Source organism: Cavia porcellus, unplaced genomic scaffold (assembly GCF_034190915.1).
Source record: "Cavia porcellus strain 051 isolate PalLab524CR breed Dunkin Hartley unplaced genomic scaffold, mCavPor4.1 scaffold_9, whole genome shotgun sequence".
In the NCBI taxonomy this organism is placed as follows: Eukaryota; Metazoa; Chordata; class Mammalia; order Rodentia; family Caviidae; genus Cavia; species Cavia porcellus.
Genome location: NW_026947492.1, coordinates 28136028 through 28148427, shown reverse-complemented (window position 1 = coordinate 28148427; position 12400 = coordinate 28136028). Strand labels below are relative to the sequence as shown.

Below are 12400 nucleotides of genomic sequence, written 5' to 3'. Positions count from 1 at the left end.
ACTCAGGGCTCTCCTGTCAGTGCTTTTATGGTTTTACAGTATCCTTGTAAAAGGGTAAATCCAGGAGGGCTAGGTGTCACTGGGCCTGGAGGACACAGGCGCCCCCTTCTGGGTCAGTCAGGAAAATGAGCCTGATCTCAAAGAGAGATCAACTCCATTGCAGGAGGCACACAGCCCTGCAGAGCTCAGCCCTCAGCAGGAAAGTGCCCCTACACACTGCTCAATCCATTTGCAGGAAGCACAAACTCTGTAGGAGCAGCACCAAGGCCTCCTCCTAAGCTGGGGTCGGAGCACTTTCTTCTCGGGAATCCTGAGAAATCATGCTCTTTAACACACAGCTCTGAGGCTTCTCCTGCCCCAGCAGAGTTGGAAAAGCACTGATCAGTGCTAGCAATGAAGAGGTGGGATCTCCAAGCCTTACCCCACTTTCCCTGGCCCCCAAACAGGCATGGTTCCTCACTCACACAGACTGCTCAAAGACCCACTCGTGAAAAGGCAGGTGTCACACATGGCAGAGATCTGAGGTCAGAGCTCCTTCCCCTGCTAAACCCCACTGTCCTCCAAGCACAGCTTTGATTGAGCCCAAGGAAATTGCTGACCACGGCACCTAGATCTCTAATCTGCAGAGAGTGAAGGCAAAGCTCTGGCTGGCTTTGCAGCCTTCCCAGGGCACGGTGCCAACTCAGAGAAGTGATCCTGGGTAATGCAGAGATGGAGGCAGAGGCAGAGCCCCCAGGGAAGGGTGGGTTACATTGGAAACAAGAGGGAAAACAAGCCAGGTGCAGTGCTCAGCTGTGGGGAGAATGATCCCTAAGGGCTCAGCTTTCTCCCCACTATGTCTGAGTACTGGGTGAAGCTGGGAAAACTTACACCTACTAACAGCAATATCTTCCCACTGGAAAATAATGACCATACAGATAAGCATGTGGAATGAATACAGTCCCAAATGATTCCTGCCCAGATCTCTCCTGCAGCTGCAGCACACTGATCTTAACAGAGAGTGCGTACAGATGGGCAGACGAGACATCATGAGACCTCACGATTAGACAACAGTGGCTTCTGCTATTCTTCATCAAAATTCTGGGGCTTGAAAAGAATGATTGGTAGTATCTCTAAGAAATAGACAACAGCATGTCTGATTTCTCCCATTTCGAAGTTAGGGAAAGGAAGGTCTGGAGCAGATAAATGACCTGCCTGGGCCCCAAGTCCACAGTTGGCCCAGAAGCATGAAATGCCTCAAAGCGGCCAACCTCCCTGTGCTCCTGTTCACCACATACAGTGACCCATCAAGATTTTACAAGGCCAGCAACTATAGCGCTGCTCAGGACTCCCTGTGGGCACCACTTAGTCTGAAAAGGAAATTAAGCACAGAAATGGAAACTGTACCTTAAAATGCAAACTAAATCAACATCTGTGAGGACTTTCACTAGAATCTAGATATGGCCAGTAGCGTGGAAGCCCTCATGGCTGGGCTCACCTGGGCAGGCCCCCAAGGTCGATCTCAGCGCAGATATAGGGCCCTGGCCGCAGAATCACCCAGAGACCGATCTCAGCAGCCAGCAGGACAAAGGCCCTGGGAGGGAAACAAAGTCAGCTATCTGGTGATGGTCCACAGGACGGCTGCTTGCAAAGGGCGCCTGTACACCTGACAGGATCAGCTGCCTACTCCTTGCCCCGGTTCTCTTACAACCAGGGACACTGGCTGTGAAGGAGGGTCCATTTTGCCTCAGCAGTCCAGGGAGTCCTCATACCCTGATTTGTGCAGACTTCCAGCATCAGGCCCATCCACACAGCCCCCCTGATAGAGCCCTGACAGGGTACAGGGCATCCTAGTAGAGAATAACAGCAGCCTTCCTAGCCCAGCGGGCAGCCTGTGCCCTGACCCAGGTGACTGCACCCCCTGCAGAGGGGAGTGACACTTGGTCTTGGGCTGCAGAGGAAAGGGGGGACCCAAGGCTGCAGGCCTAGCCCCAGGCAATGAATGCCTGCTGAGGGGGTGCATCTGAACCGGGGGCACAAAGTCTCTCACAGCATCCTGAGAACAAAGCTTCAACCCCCAGTGTCCCCGGTCATCAAAGCAGAGACGAGATCCCAAGGGTTCTGAATCCACCCTGAGCAGCCGCCTCTCTGCCCCTCTCCCTGGGCTGGGTCGAAGAGCAGCAACGCCACATACTCCAGGTCCAGGTTCCCAGAGAAGTCAAATTTGCCTCTTTCTGGCTCATGGAGGTTCCAAGGGACATAGCTGTAATAAAAAGATAATCAGAAGCAGGAGCTTGTCATTCATTCCTCTTCGCTTTTCAGATCACCTTTTCTTTTAAACTCTGAAGCACAGTGTGATGGCTGCCAATGCACTTCTTAAAGCTTAAGACTGGAGCCAAAGAACAAAACGAAGAGATCTGGGGATCACTGAGAATCTGGTGCAAACCAAAGAGGTGCTCCCCTAAGAGACAGGGGGATTAGTTGGATTTGGTAAAGCCCTACCATGGCATAAAAAATCAGACCTGATGACCCCAGATAGGGTTGCCACTTCATCCCTCCTCAGAGAAAGAAAGAACGCAACAACAGAAGTAGGACAGGAAAACCTCAGTTTCAACACTGTTTTTATCAAAGCATCCAGATTTCTAAAACTTGAGGAAAAATGGAACTCCAAAGAGAAGATAGGGCCCCATAATAAGCTGCTAAAAGACACCAACCCAAGAGGCAGAGAGCAGAAGTCAAGGGCCACAGTGAGAGGATCTGGTGTGCATTCCTTGGAGCCCATCGCTGATCTCTAGCTGAGCCCTCCCCACCACAAGGCAAATTCACAGGCAAAGGGAGGGGCGCTTTTCTGGCTGCCAGTTCAAACTGAAGGCTCCACACTGACACCAATGAATATCCTCTGTTAAGGCAGAATGCAAGCCCTGCGGTGTGGCCATGACTTTGTAGTCCTCCAGGACTCTACCCACATTCTTTCAACAATGCTAAGCCTGCTTAGACCTGCCTTACAACTCACCTTCACAGCCAGCTCATGAACCACCCCGGAAAGTCTACCTCCTGGCTTTGGAATTACACATTTTTTTTCTGAAAACAGTTTAATCTAATCTAATAACCCATTTTATCTGTGGAACATAGCCAAATATCTACTGGCAATTTTGATTTTAAAAAACTAAGATTATAAATAAGTAGGCTTGCTTTTCACATTCACCACTTCACTCTGTGCCACCATGCTGAGCTGATGGGCACACCACACGCTGGACAGAGCCTCAGCACAAGCGACCATCCCACACGAGGGACGCAGGAGACAGCCAACACACAGCTGCCCAGTCGGCACCCCTGAAGAGGGCTACACTCATCTGCTATAGAAACTAGGCAGAGGAGTACGTCTGTTAGTTACAGGAAGAAGCAGCAGCATGTGCACCCACAAAAGAAGAGTCATGGAATAACAGGAAAAGCAGAAAAGCCCCAGGAAGAACAAAATATGTTGACACCGTCAGCTTGGGCTTCCAGCCTCCCTCCAGGAGGGGGACAAAATAAATTGCTGTTGTTTAAACTGCAATAAGAAATAATTAATTAATTATACTTTCTGAATCACTTGCCACATCCACAATTACCTCCCTCACTGCATTCTTTTGCAAACATTGCTATTTTGGTTGCTCTAGGGCAGTGATGGCGAAACTTTTAAAGCTTTCAATGGTAACAAACAGCCTGCTGTGGCACTTATGCCATAGGTTTGCCACCACTGGTCTAGATCTTAATCAATTTTAGGCCTTTTCATGCCCTTCAAAAAGGATGAGGAGGAAGGGAAACTCTTACCCTACAGACCTAAGCAGAGGACTTAGGCTGGATCCTCCTCTTATCTTTTTCCTCCTGCAGACACCTGGAGCCCCTATTTGGTAACCAGGCTTCGAGGCAGGGCAGGGGCATGGCACTCACGTGGTGAGGGTATTCAAGCCACAGGCTTTCAGCTTGAGCAAGCGATCCCTCCAATATTCCCTGGGCACACGGAAATAGTGTATGGAGCCTCCGAAGATCCAGAAGATAGTGTCCTCCAGCATAAAGTTCTGGCCTTTGGCTTGCAGCCCTAACTGCCGATGTTGAAGCCAGTGTGGGATCAGGGTGCTCCAGTTCAACCTGGAAAGATAAATGGCCCTCTTGGAGCTTGGGAGCTCCCTGCAGCAGTGAGCAGGATGCAGGGAGATGGGTATCCTCGCCTCCTTCGTGGGACCTTGGCCTTCCTCTCTGGAGAGGGCCAGCTCCCAAGGTGGCCAGCAAAGCTTCCCCTCTGACTCAGCCAAACCTTGGAAGGAGTCTTTCTTCAGCATCACTCACAGAGCTGGACCAGGCTGCAGGGGAAGGGCAAGCTGACGCAGTCAGGAACAAGACAAACATAACGCCCAACATGAAGACACACGTGCTAAAAAAGAGGACGAGGCAGGGTTACACTACACAGGAAGGGGCTTCTCTCTATGGCGGGGACTCGGGAGTAGCTGTAACTCGCAGGCTCCTACCATGGCCAGCTGCTCTGAACATTAAAGCAGCAACTACTAGAACAGTACCTCCGAGCGCCCTCCTGGGCACAATTGTCCGGGTTGAGATGCAGATACCTGGAAAGATCATCTAAGTTAAACAGCGTCAATTCATTAACAAAATTTCCACTTCTGAAGCTCAAGCATCAGGAATAAGCAAGTTGTGGCATCTCCGTGGCCGGCCTGGGGAGCCACTCTGTGTGGATAACTGGGACCTAACTAATCACTTTTTTCTTTCTCTAAAGACAAAAGTTCTATGTTCCAAGTGACCTGCAAGTGACAGTTTAGGACTCAGTTCTTCCAAAATACCCTCTATGAGGAGTGAAGGCAAACACGATATCTGAAAGAGGAATATCTGGGCATGAATCTCTGAGTAGAGCAGTCAGAGTTAACGACCCCAGCCCCACAGAATGGCCTTCCTGCTTCTGTAAAACAGGAAGAAAGGCTGGCGAGGGAGTCAGATAGAAACAAGGTACTCTGCCACGTGCGGTCAAGGAGTTTATTGCTCTCTGAAACAAATTTAGATGAGCATGCTTCTGCATACTAAAGAAGAGCCTTAGAGCTTTTCTGTCCTAATATGGAGTGACCCCAATCTCTCCATTTTCCCTGTTTTAGCACACAATATTTTATGACATAGACTTTGTACCAGGCTATTTTTTATAACTTCTAATCTTACAATAAGAGATTCTATACAAATAGATCCTATTTTCCTATGAAACCCAGCCCCTTGCCAGAGTTCAACCAAACTCTGCCTGCCTTGTTCTCTGTGTACCCTGCCAGCTAAGAATGGTTTCCACTTTTGTAAGTGGCTGAAAATAATCAGAATAATAATACTGAGGGACCTATAAGAACAACATGAACTTCACATTTCAGTGTTCATGAATTGTTTTCTTGGCCCACAGCCACATGCCACATCCACCATCCACAGGTGGCTGCTGGGGCAACAAGGCAGTATGCAACAGAGACAGACTGTACAGATGAAGATCTTCACTCTCCAGCCATTTTTAGGAAACCTCGCCAACTCTTGTCTTGGCAGATGAAGCCCCAGATGACTCAAACAAGGCCTCAGGGCCCCCATTTGTCCTGTCTGGGCCTAACCACTCATGTTTCCTCTTTGGCTGGCAAGCTCCTGACCGGGTTTGCCTTTGTCTTGAGATTTCCCGTACCTCTGTAGTTTTTACTATACCTGTTCCAAAGAACACACTCTGCTTTCCTGCCCAGTCCCAACTGTCTGAAGGACCCTACACCACGCCACTCCTGCTGGGCCTGTTCTAGGTAGTGCAAATAGGAACTGGTCGGACAGACTATTTTCTTAAAAATGGGCATTTTGGCAGTCTGATAGTAAAACTCACATGCATGCAATCTTTCTATCTTTAAAGCAATGATAATACAATTTGGTGATCACTCCACCTGGTAACAAGCTTTATCCTTTGGTCAGAACTCGCAAAGCACCGTCACCAGTTCTGAATTGAAGTGTACATCACTCATTACGTCTTCAGCTTAGAGGTGTGAGCACCTCCCTCTCCCACAAGGCTGGTGCAGACAGGTGGCTGAGAGCTCTGTGACCCTGCTGGGGACAAACCCCACTAATCTGAGCTCCTAACTGATGATCAGCATAAGCCAAGTCTTCCAGACCCAGTCAGCAGGCTGCAGAGTATCCATATCCACAGCTTTTTAGGAAAGCAGAAAGTCAGCTTAATCTGAAACCTGCTATATCAAAATCTGCACTTTAATCAGATCCCAAGGTTATAGCTTCAGAAGCACCTCTGTGCCTTCTCCTGTGATCTGTGTGTATGTTGTGTCTTTGGGCAAAGTGCCTCTTTACTGGTAACTACAATCATACTTTCTAGACTTAAAGAAAATTCCTTCTCACTGCTTACCAAAATGCAGGAAATAAACAACACAAACAACAAAAAAAAGTTATATGTTAGTAAATTTCAAATTCTGGAGCATTCAATTGTCCCCTTCCTGGAAATTTGCTGGTAGGTTATTAGGTAAAGCCAGCAATAACTAAATAAAAGGAAAGAAATCAGTAAGAAAACAAACATGATAAGCACTGGGTTTCTCCAGGGCATTCACTGTGAAGAAGAGGATGCTAGTTAGAGCTTCACATATCAAACGACAAAGCACTATGCAAATGGTTATTAAATGCTAATCATGATCATTAATACTAATGATCATCATTAAGAATAACCCCATAATTTCCTGGCAATCAACTCAGTGGTAATAAGGAAATATCAATGGGATGGTTACAACTGGCTGGTTTAAAAGTCAGAAGCACTCTGCTTGTAGGCCAGGTTTGTGCCACAAGGTTCTAACCAAGGCCCAAGGAAGCCTGGGCGCTTCAGCAGCTTCATTCAGTGAGCAGTTTAGGCACAATGACACCTTCTTGTGTGAAGCCAGGGGCATATGCTCTCCTTGGAGCAAAAGCTTAGATATTTTCTTCTGGAATACCTGCTGTTTCATCTTGGATTCATTTCAGGGAAGAGACTTCTTACTCCCGGAAAACACTGGACAGCAAGGTCTTGGCTGCCACCCTGCACTACCCCCAACACCCTGCAGCCTCCAGGTACTCTACCAGGTCATGCTCCATCCCTCCAGCGAGAAAAGGGCTCGCCTCCAAAGCCAGGTCAGACATGAAAACTGAGTTCTACCTGCCTAGGGCTTCAGTCTAGCATCCAAAGGCTAAGCCAAGAGTAATACTGTGAAGCAGAGAGTTAAAGGCACAGCCTGGGCCAGAGTGAACTGTTGCTTCCTTAACCTTCAAGAATGCAAAGATCAGGGCTGGAATCTGCTGGAACTGAAATACCCTGAACCCTAGATTGGGGAGCAAGACTGGTGAGGAAATTAGACTTCATGAGAGTCAGTAGCTAAATCAGAATCTCAAGAATACTAAGTAGAAATCTGCATTCTAGATTCACTCGCGTGAAGAAATTTGTGTGTGTGAGGTCTTTGGAGTAGTTTACCAAACCTCATCAGTCATCAACCTCTTCACAGCAACACGGATCAGTGCTCTGGTGTTCTGTAGTGCTGTATTTTCACTATGGGAAAATATTCTATTGTTAGCCTTATAAGTAGAAAAATTATTATACCCCAGCCTATATAGAAGTGGAAAACTATTATTAACTCAAACAGGCTCCACTCTCAATAACAAACTTCTTTCTTGGAGATGTTCTGAAAGTCCAAGTGGAATGACTTCATAAAACAGGAAAAAAGAGGAGGCAGCATATTTTTTTAAAAAATCTATTGAGCTGGGCATGGTGGCACATAACTGTAATCCCAGAATTCTTTGGGGCTGAGACACAGAAATCACAAATTTGAGCCTAGCCTGGACAACTTTTGGCAAGATCATCTCAAAGGAAGAATTGTTAAAGGGCCAGAGATATAATTCCATGTAAAGGATCAGACTCAATTCCAGGTATCAGGGTTTGGGGGGGCCTCTTCCCAGTGGACTTACCTACAAACACATAAATAAGAGACAAGCTAGTTCACAGAAGAGCCAAGGAATCCATATGGCTTTCCACATACAAACTAACAGAATTTCCTTCCTTAGACTACAGAGTTGAGCTCAAAATCTTCCTTACACTAGTCCAACAAAATAGGGGCATGCAGTGTTAGAAAGGTCTATCCAGATTTAAAGTGAATATATGTTATGGTCAGCAATTCTATCCACAGAAACAGGTCCTGTAAACATTCCTCCCAACTTTGTTTACTTCACAGCTGAAAGATTGCAAGCAAGCAATTCTCAGCAGTAGAGGTCTGTTTCTACAAATTAGGTATCTTACGGGCAAATGGGCCAGGAGGTATAGCTATCAAGAATCACCTTTTGGGGAAGGGGTCCCCAGAGTCCAGGAGTAGGAGTTTCTTCCCACTAGGACCTTGAGAAATGCCCTGCCCTATCACTCCCAGAGAAATCCTGCTGAGGGAGGACTCTTTTTCAGGATGGTCTTCAATATTCAGGGCAGTTGTTTTAAGCAAATATTAGAAGCACATGGAAAGAAAGCACAAAGGGTCCATACCAAGAGAGCCTCACTTTGACTTTGTCTGCAGATGGTGGGGAGGCGGGTGGAAGACAGCACCCTGGGTTCCGCAGCACCTTTCAGAACTGTTCTGATAACTTCCTTGCCAACTCCAGCATCTCCTTAATTCTTCTACAGAGCAAAACAGGAGATGACACAATGGAGCTCTGAGTCACCTCAGCAATGACCCAGTGTTTTTATTTCGTTTGCTCCTTCCTCACCCTAAGGCAAGAACAACATCTTAGCCAACTTGCTGCCGTTTCTGTTGCCAAAGCTCTTGACTCCCAATATCCTCAGTAACCAAGACCTTTAAATCACAAATATATCACTAAAGTCAGTGTTCAAGACAACCTTGGTCTCCCTAAAGGCACGGCTGACCTGCACTCTGTGAATCCCAGGGCTAACTCTGTCTCCCCACACATGGTAATTCAGACATCTAACTGCTCCCCACTGGGAGCTTCTGTCCGGTAACTCTGTTTCCCCATCACCTATTGAAAGAGATGCTTCCAGATGCTGAAAACGCCACTACCCGAAGATGAAAGGACCAGAATTTAAAGAGTTGGAACTTTACAGGGACTGACTCAAGCCTCAAGCAGAGTATGGACTTGGAGGAGGCAAAGCTCATAAATCAAAGCCCCGCGGAAGCTTAGGAAGAAGACACAATTTATCTGAATAGCATTGGAAGACAGCCTATGACCCGGATCAAAGAAAACAACCTGCAGGGCTAACCTCTCCACCCTTACCACAGAGAAGGGTCCAACGGGTTCTTCTCTCTTCTATGAGGAAAGCTCTAGACAATGGTAGTGCAGAAACAGTGAGTGTGACAGAGCTCAGAGAAGAAATGAACCCATCTTTTAGGAGCAGGATGCTGGCTGCCTACTGGAGGCTTTTCTATCTTTCTGCTCTTGTCAGCTAAAGTGTCAGGTATGTAAGACACAGAGTTGACTAAATTTTTGCTCAGTGATTCATTTATATTAAAGAAAACAAGCATAATGGAAGCCATTTCTTAACAAGCAGGCACTCTCGTGCTCATGAACTAAAAAGAGGAAAGAAAACAGGTACTGGACACATGCATCTCAAAGTAATAGGCCAAGTGAAGGAAACCAAACAATAACGACAACATAACAAAAGGAGTACACACTTGAGGTTACACTTCTGTAAAACTAGAAAATGCAAACCAGCAACTGATTCCTGGGTGCCGGAGGGGGAGAAGCAGGGGTTGATGGGGGCAAGAGTGGCCAGGGGATAAAAAAGAGCTGAGGGAACTAATGGATATTTTCTCTATCTTAATTGTGGTGGTAGGTTCTCAGTTTATCAAACTTTATATTTTAAGTATCAAAACTTAGCAAACTATATATGTTAACTATGTACAATGACATGACAACTATATTTCAATAAAGGTGGTGGTCTTCAATAAGGAAGACCACTGTTCAAGCTTAAAAACCTAAGGTTGAAGTGAATCCTCCCTAAAAGTCTACCTGACCCTATTATTTCTTGGATATGATACCATCAAATTGTTAAGCCCGATCACCAGCCAACCCAAGGAAACAACTGTGGGAAAAAGAGATGTGACAGCCAAACCCCTGTCTCCCCAGCTCCCTCCAAGTACCTTCTTCAGGAGTCCGGGAGAAGCACAGATCCACCGGCAGGACTCTACAGAACTGTGAGCTTCTGGCCCACACCAACACTCCCCAGTGACAATGGGGAGTGGCCTCCACCTGGGTCAGTTCATGACAGGTAAGGTGAGGCAGGAAGAAGAAACACATTATGATTTCCTCCAGGCCCTAGGACTGTGAGAGTAACTCACAATTGTTGGTAAGTCAGACAGAAGGAGCTGTGCAGACACCACTGGAGCAGAGATATGATCAAACAGGTGCACATTCTAAGGAATCCCAAACTCAGTCTAGCGTGCACCTCCAGCTGTCTCATTTGCTGAGAGACCACAGGCGGCAGCAACAACAGCCTTGTTAGCGTGGCAAACTTATTTCCCAGGCCTGAGTCAGAGCTGTGTGCCCTCTGCTGCCATCCCCGAACCAAATACCAGGAACCAGCCTGACTGCTAAGGTGGCCATTTACCTAGGTGGGGACATGCTTAAGTCATTGCAGCTGGTCAGGCTTCCTCATAGCTGTCAGGTGCCAGACAGCTTATCACAGTCCTGTCCACAGCACCAAGCCTCCGCCCACACCTTTTCCTGGGGCTACTCAGGTGTGTCCACTGACCTTCCGAGGCCATTGACTGTAGCCCTCACAGCAGCTGTCTGGGAGGCCTGAGATAGCAGCTACTCCAGATACAACAGCACAGGACAGGCTCCCTGGAGCACCCTGGAGCCCCAACTCCCTGACACCCTGCTGCTGCCTCTGCCGTGAGACTCTGTGGAGTTGCATCAGCCTTGTTCCTCCTTTGGGAGGCCCAGCAACCTCCAAGAGCACAGTCCAGTCTCCAGGAGGAACAGGTGGGTTTCAGACAGGAAATCCTCAAAAAATGGAGACGAAATTCCTCCTAAGTTTTCTGGACCCCAGGGTGAGAAAAGAATCATTTCTTCTCCCAAACAATGTTTATATGTCATCCTTGCCTCAGAAGCAAACAGGGATATAAATCCTGAAAAGATGTTAAGTTGAAAAAGTTTCTAAATGTGCTCTTATGGCAGCAAAAATCTGTATTTCCATCAAAAACATCCCTGTCTCTCAGGGAAGTTTGGAGAAATGAAGAAAGAAAAGTTGCTGATGGATGAGGTCCTGTCAACAGCTCTAGTGGCCCAGCCTTCATCTCTTCAATAATGTTCACCCCCAAATGCTCCTTGTCTGTTGGTCCGCTTCCCAGTCACCCGGGAGGTTTTGAATATGGAAAGTGCCAGGCATCGACCTAAGAGATGGCCAGGGCAGCAAGCTCCTATAAATAGACACGTTTTAGAAAAACTCTGGAGCACAGCACCTGGAAAACCTGGACTTGCCCAGAAGGTGGGTGGGTAGGCCGTCCTGTCCCTGAACCCCACCACTTGTCAGAAACAGAATTTGTGAGTGGGAGAAAGGAGTGAGCTAGTGACCACTGAGGGAAGCAGAGAGACGACGTCGTTTATCAGTACCAAAGCGATGCAAATAAGCCAACGGCACAATACAGCTAAATCGACTGTCACTGGGCGCTGGGGCGCTGCCCTCCCAAGAACAGAGCCCCACCTTGGGAGGAAAAGTGGGGGCATCAGAGAAGCACGGAAGGGGGCGTGACGGGGGCTGGGCGTGGGAACCTCCCCGGGGCCTTCTCTTAGCGCTGGGAGCGTCTCCCGCACCGAGCCCCGCCTCACTAGGGCCGAGGAGCTGCAGGCTGGGGACTCTGGGCAGCAGAGCATCGGCAGGCACCGCGGGCCCTGGGGGTCCGAGCGCTCTGAGCAGGAGCGCCAGAGGGCGCGCGGTCCGCAGGTGCAGGGGCGCCGTCGCTCACCTGCGGAGCACCAGGAAGCTCAGGAGCACCAGCAGCAGCACTCCGAGGGTGCGGCCCGGCCGCCGCCGGAGGCTCCCGATGCTCATCCCGCTCGGCCACGCTCCGGTGCCGGACCCACACTCCGGCGGCACCGGGCGCCCGAGCCTGGGCGGGGGCGGGACCGCGCGCGGGTCGCCTAGGCAACCAGTTGCAGCCGGCCGGCCCACCGGCGCCCATTGGCTGCAGCCCGTGACCCGTTCCCCGCCTCTGGCGGAGGATAAACAGGGTCCCGGTGGAGACGGCTGGGGGAGGGACGGGCAGGGGATGGAGTGGGGGCGGGGCGGGTGCAGGCTTGGGGTTGAGGCTGGGGGTGCAGTTGGGGGGCTGGCGCAAGAGGCGGGGAGAGGAGGGGAGGGGGCGGAGGAGAGGGTGGGAGGGCCGGCGCGGCTCTGGAAGCTTCA

At 49.0% G+C, this 12400-nt stretch overlaps 1 protein-coding gene across 6 annotated transcripts in view; it reads right to left on the bottom strand.

Annotated features, from left to right (window-relative positions):
- The window catches only part of LOC100733801 (beta-galactosidase-1-like protein 2), a 31846-nt gene extending 19737 nt beyond the window's left edge, over positions 1–12109 (bottom strand). For 2 of the 6 annotated variants that reach the window (XM_063256120.1, XM_063256123.1), the window contains exons 1-5: positions 11961–12109; positions 4536–4583; positions 3913–4110; positions 2174–2242; positions 1478–1573 (exon numbers count right to left, since the gene is read on the bottom strand). In XM_063256120.1, the coding sequence (XP_063112190.1) occupies positions 1478–1573; positions 2174–2242; positions 3913–4110; positions 4536–4583; positions 11961–12046 (497 nt within the window). In that variant the 5' untranslated portion in view covers positions 12047–12109. Of the gene's footprint in view, positions 1–1477; positions 1574–2173; positions 2243–3792; positions 4111–4276; positions 4390–4535; positions 4584–11960 lie in introns of those variants that run through there. The other 4 variants (XM_063256122.1, XM_063256121.1, XM_063256125.1 and 1 more) reach the window with 4 other exon arrangements.
- Positions 12110–12400: the final 291 nt, after the last annotated feature.